Source organism: Daphnia pulicaria, chromosome 7 (genome assembly GCF_021234035.1).
Source record: "Daphnia pulicaria isolate SC F1-1A chromosome 7, SC_F0-13Bv2, whole genome shotgun sequence".
NCBI lineage: Eukaryota > Metazoa > Arthropoda > Branchiopoda > Diplostraca > Daphniidae > Daphnia > Daphnia pulicaria.
The window spans coordinates 4247049-4271515 of record NC_060919.1 but is presented as its reverse complement, the minus strand read 5'-3'; the positions used below and the strand labels follow the sequence as shown (position 1 = coordinate 4271515).

The 24467-nt window shown below is 42.0% G+C and overlaps 1 protein-coding gene across 1 annotated transcript in view; it reads right to left on the bottom strand.

Annotated features, from left to right (window-relative positions):
- The window catches only part of LOC124350187, a 34142-nt gene that overhangs the window by 321 nt on the left and 9354 nt on the right, over window positions 1–24467 (bottom strand). Inside the window, exons 2-14 of the mRNA XM_046801231.1 lie at window positions 23343–23680; window positions 22468–22729; window positions 5567–5773; window positions 5108–5410; window positions 4830–5037; window positions 4577–4771; window positions 4136–4420; window positions 3852–4019; window positions 3388–3783; window positions 1430–1924; window positions 442–1362; window positions 339–368; window positions 62–274 (exon numbers count right to left, since the gene is read on the bottom strand). Coding sequence (XP_046657187.1) covers window positions 62–274; window positions 339–368; window positions 442–1362; window positions 1430–1924; window positions 3388–3783; window positions 3852–4019; window positions 4136–4420; window positions 4577–4771; window positions 4830–5037; window positions 5108–5410; window positions 5567–5773; window positions 22468–22729; window positions 23343–23662 — 4003 coding nt within the window. The 5' untranslated portion in view covers window positions 23663–23680. The remainder of the gene's footprint in view (window positions 1–61; window positions 275–338; window positions 369–441; window positions 1363–1429; window positions 1925–3387; window positions 3784–3851; window positions 4020–4135; window positions 4421–4576; window positions 4772–4829; window positions 5038–5107; window positions 5411–5566; window positions 5774–22467; window positions 22730–23342; window positions 23681–24467) is intronic.

Sequence of the window (24467 nt, the reverse complement as noted above, 5' to 3'; positions counted from 1 at the left end):
TAAATTAGAAAAAAAAAAAAATTTATTTATTTTGAGTACACTTTTTCCCCACTATGCATACCTTTGCTAAGCTGTAATTGTCCCCTACACACTGGGCAGACATGTGTGGAAGTATCGATGGATTTGGAATGTCTACCAGCTGAATACTTGCAACTGACACAGTTATAATAGAATTTGTAAGATATTTCGTAGTTGTGGCAACGAGTTATCGGTGGCAGTTCCGGAAAAGTGTGCAATGCCTGGTTTGCCCATTTCCGCCATACTGGTCCATGTCCTGAACAGTAGATCGTAAAGAAATATTCAAATATTTAAAATAATTACTGTATATTCTAATATACCTCCTCTGCAATTGTCAATGATCCAAGTTGCTGTAAGAACAAAAGACAAAAAATAAAATATTAATGTATCTAAAGTAGATTTATATTGCATTGATAGCTTTACCTGCATGACATAATTCATGAATCAAAGTGTCTCGCAATCGACAAGGCGTATCTACCACTTTCACAGATAGCTCGATTCGTGACTCGAAGGTGATAATTCCGTTCTCGCGCTTCGTGAAATGGCGACAATAACCGGCAGTTCGAGTGAGTCTGCCATTCCAGGTTATTGAAAAATCGTGATGAAAAAAGTTGTTGAAAATCTCCTTGTTAAACATTTGGAAAAGACGGTTGGTCAGTTCATCACGAGTCTTGCGAAAATTCTTCATATACGGAATAGCTTCGAAATGTCGACATTCTTGCAGAATTTCAGAAGAAAGGGAAGCGAGGAAACTTCGTTCCGATTTCAAAGCGGGCTGTCTGAAAATGGTATCGCATTCAGCTTTTTTCTTTTGCCTTGATTTGACTAATTTCTTTGGTTTCACGATCGGAGCTGGTGGTTTGTCAATCGTCAGGCTGGAAAATACATCTTCTAATTCAGACTCTGACAATATTACTGTTGTCGGTGGCGTAGAAAAGTACTTCGTCGAAGAAATTTCCGGTCTTGTTGGAAAAGGTTTACGAGGTAAACGTTCTGGTGAGGACGAAACTTCATCATCTGAAGAAATGCGTAACACAACAGGTTTTTTAAATGGCTTTGAAATTCTGAGAAAACTATCAGATTCGGAGCTGCTTTGTTTATCGTGGCAAGATGGTTTCTCTCTAGTTGATAATTTTTCCCCCAGAGATTTTGTAATACACGGCGAGTCAAAGCTATCACCCAGCATAGAATCTGATGATTTTTGTGATGATAGTCTTATTGTGTTAAATTTAACTGGTGATGATTGTCCTATTGTGTTAAATTTAACTGGTGATGATTGTCCTGTTATGTTGAATTCAAACAGGGATAATTTTCTTGTTGTGTCAAATTTAATCTTTTGCTGGGCTGATGATAAAAAAGAACACACATGATTAATTAACGCTATAAAAGAATAGTCAAACTAAAACCTTACCTGATTCAGGACCAACACTTTCATCATCAGAACTTAAAACTACTGTGTTGTTCTTGATGTCTGTTGTAGAGGCATAACTATTCTTAAATTTAAGAACTCTATTTAGGATTTCTTGATCTTTACTGCTGCTATCTGAATCAATACAGTCATCTTCAAAGTTATTATCATCTACTGAGCTGAAGGAATCCTCTGCATTTTGCAACCATTTTCTAATCAAAGAATATTCTACTAAAGATTCATCTACTACATCAGCATTTTGGTTGGCATTAGTTGAGGTGGCCAATGAGTCACAATTAATGAACTCTTCATCAGAACTGTCACCAACTAAGATTGAATGTCCCAGCAATGAATCCCTTTTATCCAACTGCTTTTTTTTACAAGAACTGAAAATGAAAGATGCTGAAACTTTACGATTCAAAGTGTCAGGAGTTCTAAATGGATCAACATTTTCCTTTGCATTCCTTATTCTCTTCAACGACAGTTTATTAGCTTTGTCTGAAAATACACAAAATTTTAAAAAAAATTATTAAAGATTTGAACTCACAATAAACAATAACTACAAGTTACCTCTAAGCTGAAAAGGGGTCGATTTTGAAGCAGTAGAAGATATTTTCTTCGCACGCCTCATTGTCAAAACGGGAGAGACACTTCCATCTGATGACATTCTAGAACTTTTTGTTAAATTCACTAAAGATAACTTATGTAAACTTCTTACAGAGACCAACTCAAGTACTCAACCACGTCTACATGAAATTCCGAATGGTTCTTCGTCAAACTAAGTTTTACCTGACGATTGGACGTTTCTCAAAATCTGGTTTGAATCTTTATCATCAAGGCTTGGGACTTCTGCAACAAACCACCAGAGGGTAGCCTACCACCATATGATGTCAGATTTACAATCAGCATTGCATTTGCATTTGCACCGATAAAATTGAAAAGTAGCATTTGAGTAACAGAAAATTAAAGAATATATTTTGTATTATTAATTACGTTATTATAGGCCTATAATGTAATTATTTCAAATACTAAGATGCGACAGAGTTAACCGCAACGTCGCAACGCCACGCGCGAATTCCTCAAAATTGGAATGGTCTATTTCAAAGTAAACAACACGTTTTGAAAAGATGCTTGTCTGATTTTGCTGTAGTATATATAATTGTTGGCTTATGTATGTGACGCACTGTCATAAGCGTGTTCACTATAAAAAATGGCGGACAGGAATGAAGTCATGAACTGTTAAAATGTTCAGAACAGATATTTTTATAATTGTATTTACGTGGATTTCAAATAACTTCATATTACAATATATATTACATACAATAACCAGAAACCACAACGCAAACATTTATTTCTCATTCGAATTAGTCATCTCCTAACCACACTGTGATTTCGTTTTTTTTATTTTTAATATTTTGCTTAGAGGAGATTGCAGCAGACAATGATTGGCTAGTATATCTATGAAATTAACACAAATCATGCCACAACGAAATTGAACACACAAACATTATATAAACATGAGAAATGCCGTCGTCGGAAAAAAGACATTAATAATAAAGGAGTTCTAAGTTACTTCACTGAAATTTAAAACGAATATGGGAAAGAACATTCATCGTCGATAAAGCCAGTGAGAAACAATCCACCTCAAACCAGCTGTAATAACGGAATGACCTTTTCCGACCATGAGATTGGCAATTTGGCATTGACTGCAGCGTCGACGTAAGGGCGCTGTATAAAGCTCATACACATAGTATAGTCTATTTGGGGGAGGGGGAACAAAGTTATCAAAATATCGATTTTGATGAATTGAGAAAACGTTGAATGTACCATCTTGATTGAATCAGGTTATATGAAGATGTTGTTTAGTATTATTTTCAATTCAGAGCGGTGAACCATAACCTGTTTCAATAACAGTCGAAATGAATATTTAGAAACAATTTATAGATTAACCTTAAGCCTACCATCGAAGTCCAGTTCGGGAAAATCCAAACTATCTTCAGCTGCTTCGTCATCATCCGAATCTGAGATGGACGAGATGGTTGTGTTTTTATCATCGTCATCTCCGTTTCCGCTTTTACCACGTTCCTTAGACGAAGGGCCAGCACCATTGCCCAAGCCCATGGAGGCCGGGTTGACTCCATCACGACACCACATTTGACGCATCTCTTGGCGACGTTGCTTCATCAGCGTTTTGTACTCCGAGATCCGCAGTTTCTTGCCGTCCACAATGCAGGTGCGCTTGGGGCGTGGGCGGTAACGGTAGTCGGGATGTTTCTCCATATGCACTTTCGACAGTCGTGATTGTTCCTCGTAGAACGGCTGTTTGTCGGCATTAGTCATGGCCTTCCAGCGGGCACCTTTAAGCATTCATTGAAAGAAGGTTAGTTGATGTCCTTATGATTGTAAAAGATCGACTTGTAATTACCAAGTATTTTGGAAATGTTGGAATTGTGCATATCCGGACAAGCTTTTAGAATTTTCCTTCGTTCATCTTTGGCCCAAACCATGAACGCGTTCATCGGTCGTTTAATGTGCGGCTTTCCTTCGGGGTCTCGACGACTTTGGCGAATTATTTTGGCTCCGTACATTTTTGCTTTTCAATTCAAGAAATAAAAATTAGCATTTTGAATGAAGTGATAATTGTCCCATCAGACTAAAATGTTTCATTGTTGTTCTATACTGAAATCCATGTATCTTATAGGAACTTACTGTTGCGATTAGAGGAACTTCCATCTCGCTGTTGCTTGGCTGGAGTCTCCGACGAGTGCGAACGGTCACTGGAAGATGCAATCGATACGATTCCCGTGCTATTGGTGATATTTGGTAGTGTATTGCCGTTCATCGACGGCAAGAAGAAGGGCATTGTAGGGAAAGGGCTGTTTGGTTCGCCACTGTTGTTGCTATTCATGGCTCCGTGGTGTTTATCTGATCCTAGGATGCGTTCGTTGACTCCCATACCTCCCATATTTGGTGGATTGAAGCCCATTTTATTACCTAAGAAATTGAATAGTTATTGTATTAAATGCTAACAACGTAGGCCTCTATGCCTTCTGCCAATGATTATAAATGATAATTACTGCGTGTTGTCATAACAGAAAAGAAAGAAAAACTACTAGAAATCTACGATGAATTGCTGTATGGATTATTTACCTGTGAAGTTCATGGCAGCTAAATGAGGCGGCATGGACGAATAAGGAAGAAAATGGCTAGGGAAGAGCAATCCAGATCCGTGCATCATGTGGTTTTGTCCAGGAAACATGCGTGACGATGTCAACGAAGCCGTAGAGGTCAACGGAGTTGGCGTCGAAGATGGAGTACTGGGCGGAGTTGGACTGCCTCCCTGACCTAAACCCAAATTAGTAATGAGTTTCTAGCCAATAATTCTCTTTCTGAATAAAAATACCTTTTGATTTACTGAGATTGAGTGGCCCATCACCTTCTCGATTACCGCGTTGTTTCTTTGTGACTGGCGAGCTGGTGGAAGATGGCAGCAAAACTCCATCGTGATTTCCAGCCGCTGTTTTGTTAGCCGACTGCTCTGGGGTGGTGCTCCTCCTTACCGGAGACGGCAAATGTTTTTGTCCCATGGATGATGAACTCCAACCGGATGCCTGTAAATGACCATGAAAAAAGGGTTGTTAAAAAGCAGAACAAGGCGGGTAGAAAAAGTTACAAATTTACCATTGATGTGATTGGTGTTGATGGAGAACTTTTGGTGGTAACGGTGGAGGAACAGGCGGTTGGCCCAGATTGTGAGCCAAGAAAGTTTGGCGTTAATTGAGACAGTGCCGGATGGATCCCGTTGAACGAGGAGCCAGAAACGGACTGCGGACTACCAAGGGGATTCGCCGAGAATCCCTGCATGCCCGAATGGTGTCCTTGAAGATTGCGTAGAGATTCCAAGTAGGGCAGCAGCATCAGAGGTGGCATTCCGGCGGCGGCCAGACTTAGTGCTTTGTTTCCGTACTGAGAAAGTACTTGGGCCTAAATGAATTAATAACCAGTATGAATTAAAATCTCAACTGCATACAATGAGTGCTATGATTTCCCCAACATAAAGCTTGGTGCGGAAGTCATCCGCACGAATAATGAATCAAATAATGGCGAGATTAATTGCGCGTTTTGGACTTAATTATTTACCTGAATCTCTTGGATTCGTTGCTGATGGAGAAACATCTGTTGACTTTGCTGTAAACGTTGCAACTCGATCTGGTGCTGGAGTTCTTGAAACTGTTGCATTTCGGCGTTGTTCTTTGACGCGGCCGCTGCTGCTGCTACGGCCATCTCCATGGCTGTTGGGCCACTATTGTGATGCGATCCTTGTTGTTGGTTATGTTGTTGGCCAGCCTATTGAAAAAACAAACAAATAGAAAAATTAATTTACTTCTGAAAGACTTTAGTGTTTAAATAAACAGGAATTTTATAATGGAAGACTTTGATTTAGCGCTTACGTACCGGCCAATAACTGACACACTTTATAATATTAAAATTCAAAGTTTTCCTTGTCTAGTCTAGTTTGTGTTCAAAACGCACAAGAGTCGCAGCTCTACAAAGCGTACATTAACCAGCTGGGAAGAGTTTATGGAGAACAACGGGTCGTTAAACTAGCATTGGGTACTTCTCAATCAGCATTCCTACAGCTCGACATGTTTAGCTTTCCCTTCAAGTCATTCCAACCCTCGAAGATGTACTCTAGGACAGTAATCATGTTGCAACGCTAACTCATTGATGAGAGAAGGTCAAAATTGTTGGTGACAATAGGGCGTTCCGTGTGCACTGGATAGTTTACGGAACCTTGCTACCGTACTATGGCCCCACGTGCAAGATTTGTGGCAGACGTGAACAGCTTTCACGTTTTTCTGAACGAGAAATACAGTTCTCCTTAAATTTTACAAATGATTTTAATTTTTACAATTTCTTTTTCTTCAGCTTTTCTCTTGTGAGCGCAATAGTGCGATATTTCGAAATAGATCAATTTAAAAAAAAAGTGCGCTGTTTTCGTTTGTTTGTAAACACGAGTGGACATGTTATGTGTGTAAATGAGTATTAAAACACGCCGCCGACTATTGTTGTCCATGCCGCACATTCCAAGGCCGACAGTTTGGTCTGTTGTTTTCTCCCTTTCGTTGTTTTAAGCTCTCAGATGTTTAGATGGTGAAAACCCCCTTGAACTTGTCTCCATAAACATTAGTTCAATTCAAGCGTTTCAGACGCCGTTAGTTTCTTTTCTCTTTTGCGGCTTTTAAGTCTTGCGTGTACTCTCCTATAGTTGGTTTTTGTTCTGTGTGACGACTGCTGTTCACTCTCTCACATTCTCTCTCCTGCTGCTGCCTTGTTTATTGGACGCTGCTGAGCTTTTGCTTTCTCAGTTTCACACAGACAATCGTTGGCTCTCTTATCTAGAACCCATCGAGAACTTCTCCCCCAAAAAGAAAAATCATCACATTCACTCACAAAAAGAAAAATGGACGTGGGGAGAACAGGAAAGTAAAAAAAAGGAGTCTTGTGTGATTGAAGAATAACAGCTCCGCGTTTGTTCCCTGACTCCCTCTGTCTTCTGTTTGCTGGTCTTCTTTTCGTTTGTTTCGTTTTCGTTGCCTGTCACCCCGCTTCTGCGGCCGACGTAGGCTACTACGAGATCATTAGTGGAGCTGAGTAGACAACACCAATTAACATTGGGCCGCGAAGCCCTCCTCCGCCCTCATAGACTTCTAATTCTCAAAATGAAACGTATTAGCTGTTACGCCTCTTTTGATGGTCATGATGTGACGGCTCGTCCGCTCCCTTCCTTTTCTTATTCGTGCCTTTACGTCAATGTAAAACTCACCCTCGTTCTTTTCGAGATCAAATTTGACGAGAAAAATACTATTGTCAACCGACAGATAGAAGCCAAAAAACAAATGCCAGAATTGGCATCATCTCCCAATGACAATCAAGTGTTTGTCTGTCAGTGCTCAGTGGGTGGAAGACAAAAGAATCCCAGAAGGATGGACTCCTCATATTTCCTCTTTGGCTCTCAATAACAGCGAGGAGGAGAGACAAAACAAAACAGAAGCGGGGGTGGCTGTTCCCACGACCGGGGGCTGATATAACACATGTGTTTCGAATCAACAGAGACGTAGCGGAATTCTTTATGTGGGGGGACCCATTGACCAGGAACCAAAGAGGAAAGAAAAAGGGAAAAGAACAAGTAGAAGGGGTTGTGTGGGAGATCTGTTAAAAGTCGCCCGCTTGAATAAGGAATGAGCTGAGCGCTAGGCTCCGGAGGAATGAAGGGTTGGTCTTTTCCTCCGCTCCTGATGCGCTTTTTTTCCCTTTTTCTGAATGTAAGTGAGTGCCCACAGTCACAGACATCCGTCCTTGATGTTGATCGTGTTTGACAGTTCGGCTTTATGACCGCTCCCTCTCTTTAGTTCACTGTCTGGTATCATTTCAGGCGACCAACCAATAATACCTTCCACCCTTCCACTCTAGGAGTAACAAGGGGAGCCCCTTTTACATTATGCACCCTCACTCGTCTCTCCCTGCGTCTTGTTGTGATAACGTTCGAGACAAATCACCGAAACAATAACCCATCAACCGTGACCGAGACTGTTTTGATGTGACGCAATTATTCTAATTTATTGTTTTACTCTTGTCGAAATAACTGAGTTACGTTTAGTGCAGATTTCTAAAAAAGCGGAAAAATGAAAAGCATCTTCATCATTCGTTTAAAAATTCTTGGCGCATTGTGTAGTGGCACCCCAGAGTCCCAACAAAAATGCCGGGCAGTCGCATCTTGTGATGAAACTGGTTCGATGGCAATAATGCGATTGACTGGGGCGTTGCGGATGAAGGAAGGAAGAGGATAACGTAACGGCAACAATCGGTATGCTCGTCAATTAGAGGCCACTCGATCACGCGGCTGTCGGAGCGCTAGCGGACGGATGTGAGAAAGGAAAAGAACATGCAACAGTTCGCCTTGCGGATATATCACTCTCGTTCGTCCTAATGGAAAGAAAGTGAATTCTGTTTCTCGACCTTGGGCTCAACAGCAACACGTTTTATCTGGGTGCGCCAAAGGGATTGGGTGTACAAATAAAAGCAGGCCAACCCTTACGAGTGACCAATCCACTACGCAATTTATCAACGTCACAGAGCACTAAAGACAAGACCCCGGTCAGCATCGGTTAGTGCTCTATCAAAACAAGATGATATTGTTCAAGTAGGAAACTAGCCTCTTACAGGCTATTCTATTATATTCTATAAGTATGGGAGATGAAGAAGGAAGGCTGCACACAAGGAAATAGATAAGACTTGGCGGAGGCGGATGTAAAGACTGTAGAAAACGGAATAATCGAAAGATCTTTAATCTGAATCTAATGTTAATTAAAACAAATGATGCCCGATGGGGAAGTTACACAAAGTTGTAATTCTTGTAATATTTCTGTTTTCTTATTAATTCTATCGGTGCCAAGGCCCTTGGGTTGAGTGTCAAAGTCCCAAAATGTCAAATCTCCGCGATACTCTTGTGCAATGTACAGAATCATGACGAACAAAAAATCAAAGACGTAAGGTCGTGTGCTTAGTCTCGTCATTTTTCTGCTTCTTGGAATTGTTTGTCAATGATCCGTTTGAAACTGTGCGCGTGTGAGTAGCTATAGCTGAGCCGAAAGAGAAAAGAAAGCCGATCTAGCTTCGTGTTTTGTCTTGATTAAAAGCAGATAACACTTGTAGCAAGACATCATATCAATAAAATTATGATGGCGACTGGATGACCAGAAAATTTTTCTTTTTTCTTTTCCCCAGACCCTAGTCTTTGTTGATTGTTTTCTGTTGTATTTGTTTGTTTCTTTTTCAAACAGAAACAGATGACAACCGTTGGCCACAAACATCTTCAAGAAATGCTAACCCGAAGGGAGGAAAAATTGGGCGAATAAAAAAAAAAGAACGAAAGAAAGATGTTGTCAGTTCCTGTAAACAAATGCAAGAGGGGGACTTCAACATCACAGAAAATTTTCCAGCAGGATGAGATGAAGCTGAGGAAACCCGAGATGGTCGGACGAAGAGTCACAGTATCGAGACACAAAAACAGAAAGAAAAGAAGAAAGAAAGAAAGGCAGAGATTATCTTGTGAACTGAACTGCTGTGGTGGTCGGACTGAACCGGCGGATCGGCTGACAGATGCGGTTCCTTCGTCCAATTCGTGGCCTTTTGTGACCCGATCCCAAGCTCCTCGTCCGCCTTCAAATTGTCTGTTACAGTTAGTATAAACCCGCTCCCGTGGGTTTGTGTATACAGTATTTATTCATTGAGAGATAACAGAGAGTATATAGAAGAAATAAGTAAAAGTTGAGATAAGAAAAGAATTGGTAAAAATCCAAATGAAATAATTTATCAAACCAGGACGATCGCTTTAAGCTTTGACGTCTCGATATGCGTATTTTTTACCAAAATCTAAACAACAACAAGATTACAACCATAACATAGCCTGCGAGCATTATTCCATCCGGCTACTGTTCTTCGTTCATTCGATAACCTTTGCTAGTGACCTCAGTCCGTGATGTATTTGTTATTGCTCACACTTGCGCTTCTGTATCGCTGAACGGGAGTGCCTCACATCAGCTGGATGATTTATACATATCCAAACTATGGTCTCGAAATTTTTTCACGTGTCAGCAATACCCTTTCAATGGCGACCACAATATGAGTAAAATGGAAAATCGGAATAAACTTTTCGTCACGCAGATGCAAACTGACCAAGCGATCATGCTAAATATTTAAGGATTCTTAGATTCACACTTATGTCAGACTTATGTTCAATATTCTACTTGCAATGTGTGGAAAAGTGGTATGGTAGGCCTACAATTGGTACATGCATGAATAAATATTGACAGTCTATTTTCAGATCTACAAATAAGCTTTAAGATTTAAATGCTGAACCGAAAAATATTATTTTCGTTCCTCGATGGCTGGAATAATCTTTGTCCCAGCTGATCAAAACATTTTCTCCATCCTCGTCGAATGGAATTTTATTTTTTATTATTACTTGAAATTTTCATCGCTTAAAATAAATACACAAGCTGCAAAATATTTTATCGAATTCGTTGACCCATCAAGTTCTACTTAATTGGCATTTTTCTGTGGCTTCATGGCAAACAGAACGAATGACCGAATGGGCATGGTTCGGTTAATGTTCCAGTAAACAACTGAGTTTTAATGAATCAAACATCAGCTTTTGCGTCAAAGCCCCCCTTTCTAAATATAGAATATCTCTGTCGTATGATAACCTTTTTACCAGAACAACATTAAGCTATTTATATCGTTATATAAATAGATACATTATACATCCAAAGGGGATCGAGTCGTCCCCATTCAGCGTATATGCATTTGACTTCTTCGTCTATAAGCTGTCGTTCGAGATATTAGCCAGCCAACTGTTGTTGGCAATTAAAAAATTATGAATTTTGTTTTCTCTCTTGGCTTTACCCGCTCAACCCATTGCGTGCTGACACCACTGACGTCCGTCCTAAGACCCTTCACATCTTTATTACCCGTTCATCTGTCTTCGCTCATCGAGCGATAATCATTTCGTGAATTCTTTTCGCTTGCATTCACGATCTGTTTGTCGCTATTAGGAGGAGCAAAGCCAAACTGGGTTGAACGACACGCAGACGGTCATCTAAATGGAAAATAGGCTATTCCATCCGTATATGCGATGCTCTTTGGTTGGCGACTTCCGTCGGCCAAAGAGCGCGTGCTGTGTCAATAGAGTTTTAACGACTCTACGTCGTAGATATACAGATGATCGTTGTTCTTAGCTGCTGGAGAACAGCTGAGAAGTCGCGACGACAGATAACTTATATTTATATTTATACACATAGGTGTGTGTGTGTGTGTGTCTGTGTGGAATAAGCCAAGGAGTCGGACAAAACCAATCAAATGCGGCGTTATGTGGTCGAGCGCGATGACGGATTGGTTTCGAACCGTTTGGTGAGCAGGAGAGGTAATTATACGCCACAGTCGGCCAGTTGTGTATAAATTTACTGTAAAGCTAAGAGAGGGCGATCATAAAAGAGTGGGAGACAGGCGGGACCGCCAGTGCAGATGAGAGCCGAGCCATGGAAAACAATCGTAAACCTAAATCATCAAAATAAGCGAAACAGAGAAAAGTAAAAAGAAATTCGACGCCGAGTTTCTTTTCCTTTTATCGTTTTCTTTATTTGAACTTGTTGGCTGCCGGCTTTTATACATCGAAAGGAGACAAGAGTGCGGAGACCGGTGGAGAGACAAAAGCCGACGTCTCCTATGTGTGTACCGTGTTCTCCTGTCGGATTTTCAGTACTGAATGTACTGGGCATGGGACAAAAAAGATGAAATAAAAATTTCCGTTTCCGGTGTTAAGTGTCCCTCTGCGGTGAATTCTACTGCCGATGGAGACCATAGGGAATATCATGGGGAGAAACGCGCAGTAACGCAGAAACCGTCACTCAACGAGAAACAACAGTTCGCGGGCGAGCGACACACAAGACACAACAAATAAACCCCCTGGAAATAGAAAACTGTGGTCTCCCCTTTTTAGTGCGCAACATCTAGCCTATTTCCCCTTCTCGTTTTAGATTTTTGTCATCCCACGTCATAGTAGACGATTCTTTTCATTCGAAACGAATTGCCATCGAATAAAAATTCCATGAAAATGCGGAGTGAACAAAACTTTTTCGTATTACATTGCATTCCGATTCTTTTTGTTTGATATTCTCGGCTGTTTATTTATTTGTTGAGACACGTGCTGCTCTAGTGATAAACGTAGCAACAAAAAATGTATAGTAGACCGCCCAGCGAGACGCCACTAATACACAATTTCACACGTTTCACCGTGGTCTATGCATAGTCTGCACTTTTGGACGTCGATTCATTTCCTCCCGGTTAAGTCTTAAAGCCGGTCGGAAACAAAACACGGGCCTATTTCCGTCTGGACATTGGAAAACACAAAGCCCTGCCATTCAAATTCCAACGAATTGCGTTGAAGACGAGTCGAAACTGGACTATGAGCAACTCTAAGAAACGCCGATGCATAGTGCAAAGCGGTACGGTAGTTGGGTTGGAGGGAATATCGTCAGTTATTATGGAGTTGTTGGTCCGCAGTTGGGCAACTCGGGAGTGAAACGGGTGGATCGACGCTATGTGGAAGAAAGACGTCGGGAAACGGGTGTTGGATCTAGGAACAATCCCAACAACTTCCGGTGGCGTCTGCTGTTCTGTTCTCGTTTCTATAACTGGGAAAGCGACGGGCGACCGTTGGCAGTTGTCAAACTTCCGCCGTTTTGGAAGCGAAGGAAAGTCATTATGGCAACTGGAGAAACGGTCGATCGAAGCTGTTTGATGAGAATCGGCGTTCGGAGAAGTTGCTACATTTGGTACAACAAACACCGAGGCAGCCCATCGGGTGAAAAGTAAAGATCGGGACTTAATGAAAGGGAAAAGTTTTGGGGTAGTACTTAGGAGAAACCAATTGTCGTTTCAAGCGAACGATTAGCACATCGATCGACGAGATGACCATTATACATAAAAAGGAGTTTTCTCTTCATTTTTCCCAGTGTGTCTTATGCCAAATTTGAGACCGAAGATATAGGACTATCGACTGGGCCTTGTTTATGGTGGTGCCTATCTCAACTTTTTAGTGATTTGTTCACATTGAAACAAAATCACCCCAACACTGTCTTCGCCTCCTTCTTCTCCTGTTACTGGTAACCAAGAACTAAATCCAGACACAATCTCATTCGACGGGTCAAACTACGAGACATTGACTGGAGAGAGTTCATGCCTCTTTTTCTCATCTTTTGTTTTAAAAATGAGCCCCAGTGGATTTTGGAAGATGTTCGTTTTGATTCTAAAGGTCAACGGCGTAACAAAAAATGGGCAAGGACGATATCAAGAGCTTTTTCAAAAACATTGATCGTTAATGGCACAGTTTGATGCGCTCATCCGCAGTACCCTGGACATATTAGGTCTATGCATGTGGGAGCGGGTTACAGAGAGCAGCTTCACGTTGAGATATGCTGTCTGGCCTGGGAAAGTTCAGCCCGTTCTTTTCCTTTTTCTCAGAATACTCGAGCGGCAGCAATCAACTGACTGCGAGTATCGCATTACCTTTCTCTAACTACACCAGCGACTGTGCTATAAACTAAGCAACCGCTAACAGATAAGGAGCTGCAATGGAGATGGGAGAATAAGAAAAAGACCAAGGCTCAACAAGAAAGACTGTGCACAGGCCAATCTTTCATCACATAGACACGGAACAAGGAAAGCCTATCGCAACTCGTGACGTCATGTTTTTGGGACATTTTTCAATCGAAAACTGTCGAGTCGAACAAAAGGGGCTACGCATCTGTCAAATTCAGACCAGAGAATTTAGAAAAACACAAAATTGTGTCTCAGCATTTGACAAGTGGGTGGCAGCGAGGCGGGATAGGAGAAAACAACTGTTCCGTGTTCTGTCGGACACGCTCGTATGCGGTTGTATAGGCGTTTGGCAGATGGAAGAAACACACAACAGGCGAGGCAAATGCGGCAATAATTAGTGACGCACATCCTTTTCTTTAAAAATTTTTTGGTATTCTCTTGTCATATTGTTCTTTTTCTTTTTTGACTTTGGTGTTGATTTGGACGTTCTTTCTTTTTGCCATTCCCAATTCGTTTTCGACGCGATAGATTTAAATCACACGGAACGTGTCGTCGTTCCGTCTTCTTGGCTCCGAGCCTTGTCTTGTCTTTGGCCTGACAACGTTCCGTCACGCTCACGATAACGCTTGGATTTGTAAATCTTTTGTTGGCCGGCTGTAAAATATCTCCAGCTCGTGGTCAACATAAAATGACGTGAAAAAAAGAATGACAAATCCATTCGTTCGCCATTGTCTCGGTTAATAACGGCGAGTTGGTGGAATAGAAGCAGCAAATGCCATTTTCTTCGTTACAGTTACACATTTGGGAAAAATGAAAACAAAAACGAAGGGAAAAAGGCTGACAGTGTCACATGACTTGTCATCCGAACCTTGTTGTCCGGAACAGGGGACGGATACCGTCAACGTGCACAAAAGACAACACAAGAAGGACAACCCCTAAAAAATTGGTAAAAAGGGGGAAAAAGTGTGACGAAGCTGCTGGGAAGAAAAAGTTCTTATTTTTAGCTGAACGTGGGCACAACCAACTCGGCGCACATATACCACAACAGCAGCAGCAGCAGCGATTTTTCCATATTTCTTTTCTTGGCGATAACAGAACGGGAAGGAAACTGGAAAAATGTGTTGTAAAGAAAACTATAGACAGTTCTTCCCTTTTCGTATTGTGGGCGGCTGGTTGCTGTTGTTGTTGCCGCTGTTGCTCTTGTGTTCACTTTGAAGTCATGTGTGGGTGTTGCCATAGTTCACAAGTATAAAGAAAGATCGATGCATAACATACAGTCAAGGCCAATCTTTTCTTGCTCAGAATAAAAAGGCATAGAGAGCGGTAAATTCAAAGCAAAGATAAATAATGACAGGGCATTATTTAAATTGTGCTGATATATTTTCAGTTGTTATCTTAAGTTGACATTACGTAATTGAGGGAATTACGTTTGTCTGTATTTTGACGACGATCCTTTGAAAATTGTGACGTTACTAAGCAACGGGTGTCGACCGTATCGTGATGGTAATCGACCTATTGTTGTTTAGATGTTAAGCTTGACTTGAAGATTCCCAGATGTACCCAATAGAGCGCGTGATTTAGGGTGTAGAGATCGACCTCTTGTCTGTGATTTATTGTAAAAAGAGGTTTGACGCTGATTGGAGGCAACAGAGTCGAATAAAAAGAGGCGCGTATCAACTCGGAAGCGGCATGTATATGTAGACGGGTGATGTCCCATCGGGAGCAGTTGTTTGATGATGGAGCCTCTACACAATCTGTGCCTTGCACTATGCCTTACACTAGGGAGCGACCAGCAGAGTCAGAATTACGAAGGAAATAGAACTTTATAATGCCGGCCAGCCAGCCACTCATCTCCCGCCCTCACCCCCTACAGACAATATGTATGTAAACAAGAAGAAAAAGCTACAACCGGACGAGGTTCTCAAAAATATTTGATATTCTCTTTCTGTCGTTCTTTCTTTCTCTTTCTCTCTCACACAAATGTCCAGTGTATATACAACAGAGTTACACACACACACACAGCCACTTTCTTGTCTTGTTCTGTCTAGAGCAGAGGGAGATAAAGAATAAGGTCGTTGCGGGTCGTTTGGGTTTGTAAAAGAAAAGGACTGGCTGACATTGGACGTGGAATTGGTTGGAGGTTCCATGGTGAGCGCAATGATGACGTCCGACACACATTATTTGTGCCACATGGCTGGACAGGACAAGGCGGACCCTTCCAAAAGGCCAGCGAGTCAACACACACACACACACACACACGTATATATAGTCTACAGCTTTTACAAGTCTGGAAAAACTATAGGACGTCCCTTGCCTCTCTGACTGACTGACTGACTGACTGACTGACTGACTGACTGACCGCCCGCCCGCTCGCTCGACCTCCTTCAGAACAAACAAGTCGACCACAAAAGCTTCAACAGTCGTTGGTGTTTCGAGACATTTCACTTTCTTTCTGTCTTTGATGTTGTTTCTCGATGCTGGGCGTCATGGCACCCCACTGCTGTTTCTTCTGTTTCTTCTGTTTCTGCTCTTCACTTGCTGCGCGTTTACTTTTTGTTTGTTCAAATCTATGGCGCTTCCGACTTTTAGACGAGTCAGTCCAAACTTTGGTAAACATTTTCATCCGGGCTATTTATCGGAGCCAATAAACACTTCCCACTCGCTGTGCTCCGGAGCGAACGTCAATAAAGAATCAGCGGGAGCGAGGAGGGACCTCGTTTTTTATTGCCAAAATGGTTAAAGAGAAAACAATGCTTTTACAAACACGCCCAGTAATTTCGCTATTTTCGTCGAGTATCCATTCGCCATTCAGCCGGAATTGTACCGACGAATAAGAATTAGAGCGATAAAATATGGAAATAACCAAAGTCGCCCAACATGATTAGCTTGGAATGTGCAGATGCCATGAGGTAAAATGAAGGCGTCGGAAGCTTCTCGAGTTCAAACGATGCACCGGAAACTCTCTTGGGTCAAAGATCACGCTTTTGTTTACCCCTTTCTTTCTTTCCCGTTTCTTAACTGGTAAGCTTTCTTTCGGGCCTCAAATTTTGGCTCCTTTTTCGCTGTTTTGGCTTTCATGGAATTCGCATCAGCAGTTGAGCATCTGTGCCAGTGCTACACTACACCGAAAAATAAAGGAATTTCATTTGCCAAAAATGCGTCAATTTCTATTGTACAAAGTGCCAGTTAAAACCCAAAAGATTAATTTTAAATAATTTCAAAGAAGGATTTAGACATTCAGTAGTGGCCTGTTCCTGACTACTATTTTTTATTCCAACTCCAAATGCAAGTCAGATCTGAAATTTCTGGAATTTTTCAAACTTTGCCTAACTTTGGTCGACAGAAAGGAGCATCGCCGCATCATAACCGACACTCGCCCGTTGATTCATTGAAAATGGCAAACGAAACAGTTGCTGCGCTTGGCACGTGTTAGTCGGTATATTCGGAGGAGCGTCCGACAAGGGGATGCAAAGTTGAAAAGCCACCGACGACGTGACGCAACCATTTCTTTCTCCCTCAATCCTTTCGGCTCTGTTGGCTGAGGAAGTGACGGTACACTTGGGTGTTGTCGGCACAAGAAACGAGAAGGCTGCCAAAACAAACTTGCCACCGTCTACTAAGCTACCTAGCTCCCTTCCTTTTTTCTGATATTACAAAGTCATAATTCTAGTCGCCTCTTGATTCTGAATTTCGACGACTAAGCCGACGAGTGGCAGCGTGAAAAGCGGAGGTGAAAAGAGAGGGAAACAAACGAACTTGGCTTAGTACACTATTTCTGGCCAAAGCTCAAAGCTGCACTTCTTATTGGTTGTTATTGAAAATATAAAAAGAGCCCCAGAAGATTTGATTCTTTTGTCCTGAATTTTCTTTATATTACGGCGGGGGGGAACACATTTGGAGTTTTAGTTTTTCTCTGAACTTAAAATAGTTGTGCGTTTCGTTGTTATTTTTCCTCCTCTCATCCCAAACAAAGATGATTGCCCGTTTTCCGCCTCCCTGTCTATCCTCTTCCCGTCTGGCTCTTTTATTTTTCACGGTGGCATTTCTTTAGTTGCCTGTTACTCTTGTCGAAAGCAGGGCGTAACACACACACAAAGTCGTTACACTATTTAGCCATGGTGCACTTGTATACGGCAGAGCCAGAGAATTGTAGGCCGTGCTGGTGCTGCACTGGAAATAGGGAAGCTGGAACACGCAACAAACACGCCGAGGCCTTCGTTCTCTTCCAGACAGAAGAGAAGACCATTGACGTCGGGGGAAAAAAAATGGGTCATATTTCATGCTCAACTGATTTGGACGTGGCTTTTTGTTTTTGTTTCCTTTCACTTTTCAGACGACCCGTTATGTTCCTGTTCTTCTCTGTCTTGGCTATTTTCAGAAAACCCGCCGTTATAACATATACAAAATCCTGGTCTCCGCCCTTTGTCCTATCACCTTCCCTCAGCTCGTTATTAAAAAATTTAATGATGCCATAGTCATCCAGCTTCCGGATGCCTCATCCATTGTTTGTGAGCATCAGAATACTTTAATAATCCCAGCTAATCTTTTCAATTTCAAAGTAAAAACAAAATTCGATCGATAAGAAAAGAATCATTATTTTTTCAGCCCAATGACCAATTAGTCGTCAAATACAAAATAAATTCTACATCACGTTACTTTAGTCGCCCATAAAGTGACGGTGTTTGCGGCCCAAATAGCGCGGGGAAAAGACATCAGGAAACTAAAAATATACAAACTGTATAACAGTCTGCATTGTGTACAGGCAGTGTACGAGAGAGAAAGTGAGAAAAGAAAGAAGAGGGTTATTACCAGCCGTTGTGGTGTGGGCGCTCATATCGCTGCCTTTTTCCATTTTTGAAATATGAATTGTGACAGACAACAGGATGTGCGACTGCGAAGGAGGAAGGCGGATGGAAGAAGAATGCTTTAATGAACTGCTTGGCGAGCGGCGCGGACCGCAGCAGGTCCTGTTGTTGCTCCTTGTGAGCGCATCACGTCAGTAAATAACGCGACTCTTCGCTGTACCTCTTTCGGGTGGTGGCGAACACCCCCGACGCAAACAGAAGCCCATCCATCATAAGTTCGCGCCTCTTTCTCCTTGCTGAGAATCAACAGACTCACGGTAAAACACGAACGAATACGGGCCAATGCGAATGGCAGACAAAAGCTAGCAGCAAACGGATGACCCAACTAGAATATCTTTGTAAATAAGACGTGACAATCAAAATTGCGTTTCGTAAAAAAAAATAGCCTTGCAATATTCTAGGTGAACCTGACCGTGTAGCCGCTATGATGAATCGATCATTTTTGTCGCCAAAAGTGTCCCCCAATTATCCAAGAAAGGATGTCCCACGAGGAGTTGTTTTTTCCCAATGGACCAAGTGCATTAGCAGATCATTCTTCACCGCCCAAGTTAAAAAGGGGTTTTAGTTTTCAGACATTTACAGTCATCTCTTCCGCTTCTTCTTTGTCCAAAGAAAAGACGGAGGAAAAGAAAGAGTGAGCGCCATTACATCTACACAAGTCAATAGCCACGCACATCGTTAAACTATTGGCTTTTTTTCCCCTTTCCGAAAATACGAACTAGTGTATATCGATGACTTCCGTCCCGACGTCCATACAGTCCTCCATCCAGTATATTTAATACGGGATGTATACACAGACAGACACGGCGGTACGTGTAAGACAAGCGTCACACGACAACGAAAAGGACCAAAAGTGAGAGGGGGAGGATAGTTCCCCTCTTCTTTTTCTATGGTAATGAATTGTTGGTGTCTAATGTGGCGAGAGCTGCTGGTGGTAGTTTTACCAGATGGAAAGCGCTGGTGCGGTGTTGGTGGTGTTATCAATTGTTCGGCTATAAATACTGTACGGTACGGCAGTTTTACCCGGCTGTTGTTGTGGGGGTAAATATGGAAAGGAAAAAGTCAAAGAGACAAGAAGAAGCCGAGAGAAAAGTTGCAATAGAGAAACCGGAACTGAAGGATTGAGAGGCTGTCAAAAGCGATTTGTGGGTGCCCCGACGTTTGTTAAGCGAGATTTTTTGTTTCCACCCCACTCTTTTTTTATTTGAGACTTGCGCTGCTGTTTCCTTCTTTTCTCTCTCGCAGTCAATTGCACAAAAAGCTCAAACAAAATGGAGAGGCGCTCTCGCCAGCAGCAAAAGCTCCAAACTTCCGTTGATATCTTTTTATTCCCTTTATCCGGCCCTGTTCAATATTTTTATGTGCTGAATCATAACAGTCCTAAGGTCCATGCATTGAAGCCTAGATACTCTATACGTCTACCACCCGTGAATGGTTTTTTGTTACTTATTTATACGTATTAGATTCCTTGTTATTTCTCCAAACGAACGAAAGAACAGAATCAGAACAGAAAGGGAAAAAGATGTGCCGATGCAAGAAAAGAACATTTCCTCCTTTAATACGAAAAAAAGTTTTGCTTCTCTTGCAAAAAAATGGACAGTAAAAATAAATATAGGACTAATTTTTCATTGTTGGCAAGAGTCAAAAGCAGAGAAGAACGACGACGCTGGTTGCTGCCAGGACCACTTGCCAACTAATGAGGGAATCTTTGTCTCTTGTCTGGCGTGGCGTCCCATTGTACGTTGATGTTGTTTATTAGACCCTATTCACTTCATTCTCCTGTGTGACGGACCAAAAGAAGAAAAGGGCAACGGGCAAGAAAGAATCTAATAAAATATAAAAATAACCTCGCATTCTGCTCATTAAATATACGACCCACCAAGTCTGCAAATGTAGCGAAAATACGACATGGAATTATAAGAAACAGTGGATGATGTTGTGAATTTAGAAATAGTTACTGTTGTATCTCTTTAATGAATGACAAATCATCCACTGTAATTTTCTTATTCCAGTTTTTGTGAACGCCAAAATGTTTTCCCCCGTTAAATTTCTGATCCCTTCCCAGTTGTCAGACAACAGTAAACAGAAATTAACTGGTCCAATTAAGAGAATATCAAAGCAAGAATTTCCACATGTTTTAAAGGCTTTCTCTCAAAAACTGGAAGGTGGAATGGCGGCCGTCATCCGGTAGACGGGCGGGACTTGGCCATTCGTGGCTTGTGTTTCAAATGGTGCTTTGAAATACCCTTTACGTTGTCGGACTTTGTGAAGGAGATGCTATAGATTTCAACCCATTGATTTAGACACGCAAGGTTCAATTAGCTGATTTATCAATACATAACGAATAGCACACAGTGTATCATAGACCACCGTTGCAATAATGCTCACAACGGCGAGAAATGAGACGTTGGTGCGCGCATACAAGTGGGAAAGAAAGAACCGACTGTAAAGTTAGTCGAGCCAAAGTTGATTTGAGGTTGTCGATTCTGCCCATTTCCAGATCAAACCCCACTAGTTTCTGTTGGCTTTGTAGACATCACCCCCACTCACCGCGTCTCTGCATAGACGCCAGCCAATAAATGAGGACCGTTTCAATAACCAAGTTTATACAATCAGAGGAGAACTCGGTGAAGCAGAGTCGAAAAGCGATGAAAAAGTCTGTTGGCTCGTGTACATTCAGCGCGAGCCCTTCTGTATCTTTTCCCCATGGCAATAAGTTGGTGGCTCTTGGCCTTTCAAAAGGAGAGAGAAACAGAGACACGGCACGAGTGATGTACACTAGAAACAAGTCAAGAAGTCTTGTATAAACCAATGTAAGTAGCTTGCATAGCGTTAACAAGAGAGTTATTGAGAGAGACACTGACGCAGGGGGAAGAGGTGGAGGATCCGAATGAGGTGAATTGAGCGCGCGGAATCGTTCGAGCTAATTACATCGACCACTTTCAACTAATTAGCCGCAGACCACATGCAAAGAGGAACCTCGACTGCGATGGGAAAATAAGAATGTGCTGTTTTTTCCCCAACTCTTTTATCTATAGACTCGGTAGTTAATAGTACACACTTCACCGAAGAAGCACGAGGGGAGAATGTCAGATTGAAGCGCACAGTATAGAGGAGAATCAGTTGAGTGAAAGAAAACCGGAACTTAATATTTTTACAGTCAAGGTGTGGCATTTGATCAAATTCAAATTTCGCTACAAGAGTTCATAGATGATTACCATCTGCGGGATGGTTTCATTCTACACGATTCTTCTTCATTCCTTCCAAAAGACATGAAGGAAAATTTCAAAAGATTTTGATTCCGGTCTGAATAATTAATCCAACAAAATAAAAGTAGACAAATATTTCTCTGAGCTATTTTAAAAAGATGAAACAACGGTGAATGAGCACAAAAGCAAGTAGCCGCTCTGTACTGATTTACTGATGTTTGTACTACACGACAATTCCAAAAAAGAATAATGATGAGAAAGATAAAAGAGAAGAAACGGGTATCCGTATCGTAAAGAGCTTTGTGGTCTACCGCTCGTAGTGCAATTGTGCTGTACGGTATAGAGTAGACAACTAATTATTAGGCGAAATCATCCCCTTGAAAATGATAAAAGCTTCATCGGCGTGTGTGCATCCTCATCATGTGCCAGCGCCGGGCGGCGACCGCGGCCGCTCAATGCCAAACACAAGGGATCGGCGGTCCCTTCATCTTACCCCCTATCGCATTTTCCTTGTTGTTTCTTTTGTGCGGACTTTGATCTACTGTATTCTCAACTGAAACAACTATTCATTGTAAATACATTTACCCTGCCTTATCTTCATCTCGTTACCAAGAGAAAAAGCTTGTTTCAGTTCAGATCAAATTGGACATTTTCCCTAATAGACAGAAGAATTGCTTGCAATAGTAACCCCTTTTAAAATTTATCCCTCAATTTGACGATTGATGATCTCAATCACAAGTCCGATGACAATTTCAAAGCCCAAAACAAAGCCAAAATGGTAAATGAAAATGTGGTGGTGACTTACCTTATCGGTGTAATCGCTGCTGCTGCTTCCGCTACGCTGGGCGATCATCTGCTCGCGTATTTTCTGGAGTTCAGCAATTTTTTCGTTGAGGATGCGCTCCTTTTCCGTCAAAGATTCGCCGCCCAGCGCATCCAATAGCGACCCGGCATCTGACGCATGACTGCCAGCGCCACCACTGCTGCTCCCGCTCCCGTGGCTGCCAATGTCGGCCGACGAGCGATTGGTACCGCCAGAACCGACGTGATGCGAATGCCCTGACCTGCTGGCAATGGGATGCAACAAGATAGAAATCAACGTCATTCAATGCGGATCGAGCGGGGTTGGGAGAAGCGGAATTGTGTTCTATTATGCGCATCCGCATGTTCCGGCGGCAGCAGAGATATTCTCTTTCCCTCGAATGAGCTCTCAGTTGTAGCACATCAACAGATTCCTATACCCTTGCCTTTGTGAATATGAATGTATCGTTTTATGCGCTCCTAATCTTACAAGTTGAGTCATTCAAAACCATCGTCGCTCACTGATGTCTTGGAAATAGAAATGTGGGGCTACGGGCAATGTATATCAATCTATAGGCAGTCTGCTGGATCTCTTGTATGTGTATAGTTCTGTGAAGTTTATGTAGTGCACCCATTGGCCATATAATCCACACTACACTGTCTGTTTTTGGTTCCTGCCGGTTGGAGTGCAGGGCTCGCTATTATTATTTGGATGAAACGCTCAAATCTTTTGTGGAGTTGCTGTTCCCACTGTTCAACCGCTCTGGGAGAGTTCTGACATTTCAATGGATTTGTAGGGAACCAATTGACGGTGGCCGTACGTATATTATTGGAAAACTTACGTGGGTGGGTCTAGGAAGATAAGATTGGGATACGGACCTGTCTTTAATGGTGAATGGATCCATCTCTTCGTCGGGCGAATGGCTAATGTGCATCTTGGAGGATAATTTCTTTAGAACGTCGTCCATGGAGCGTTTGCCAGGCTGTTGCTGATTATTCTGCTGTTGTTGTTGTTGCGGACGTTGCTGCTGGCTGTTACCTGCTGAACGCTCACCGAAGAAGAAGTTGAGTTCACCCAATGGGTTCATTTTTTCGAGTTCCAGGTTGCCGTAACCACTGCCGCCACCGTTGTGACTGGATGTGTCTGATAATTGGCTGTGATGAAGATTTTCGTTCATGTTACCCGTCGCTTTGATCATCGATGAAACCAATTCGACCTGCAACGAGAAGATGAAATAAACAGTAGAATTAATAATCAAATTAATTACAACACTACTCGAACTGACGGATTTTCAATTTCCTACCACCAAAAATGTAGTAGAGAATTAAATTTCTGAGATTTAAGACGACAAGGAAACTCAAAACAATACAAGTTACAACGGATGTTTCAAATGGGTTCATTATCTGCCAACCCGTCAAGAAACAACTAAAACCAACAGCCAACCCCAGCAAGAGTTGGATAGATAAAAAGAACAGCTGAACCTATCAAAGCTTTGTAGACTATCAACCACAGCAGCCAATAAAAGACAAAGAGGGGTGTCTCGGACGACTGAAAAGAAAATAATATTGCAGGAGAGAAGGAAGTCAATCCCTAAACAGTACAACAGCGACAACAGCTAAACAACCAACCCAAAGGGCAGTAAAAGTTTCTGTATATTCCAAGGGAGGAAGATGAGACTGGGCTAACGCGAAAGTCGACTGTTCTTGTGTTAGTTGCACCATCTGATCATCTTTGACTCGTGGTCGTGTACAAACAATCGGGCTTTAGCAAACACTGCTCGACGTCAATGTTCTCCCTCTTTTTGTTTGGCTGAACCAAAAGAGGAGAGACACTAAAACGGCAGATACAAATATATACGTGGAGATGAACAGCAGCAGCCATCGAAGAGAAAAAGAGGTTTTCAGAGTGAAATCAGCTGTCTCGGCCCATGTGTCTTGTGCGAAAGAATAAATGATCTTTCTGCTTTCTAGCCTCGTCAGAGTCTCTCTGCTGGCAGCAGTTAG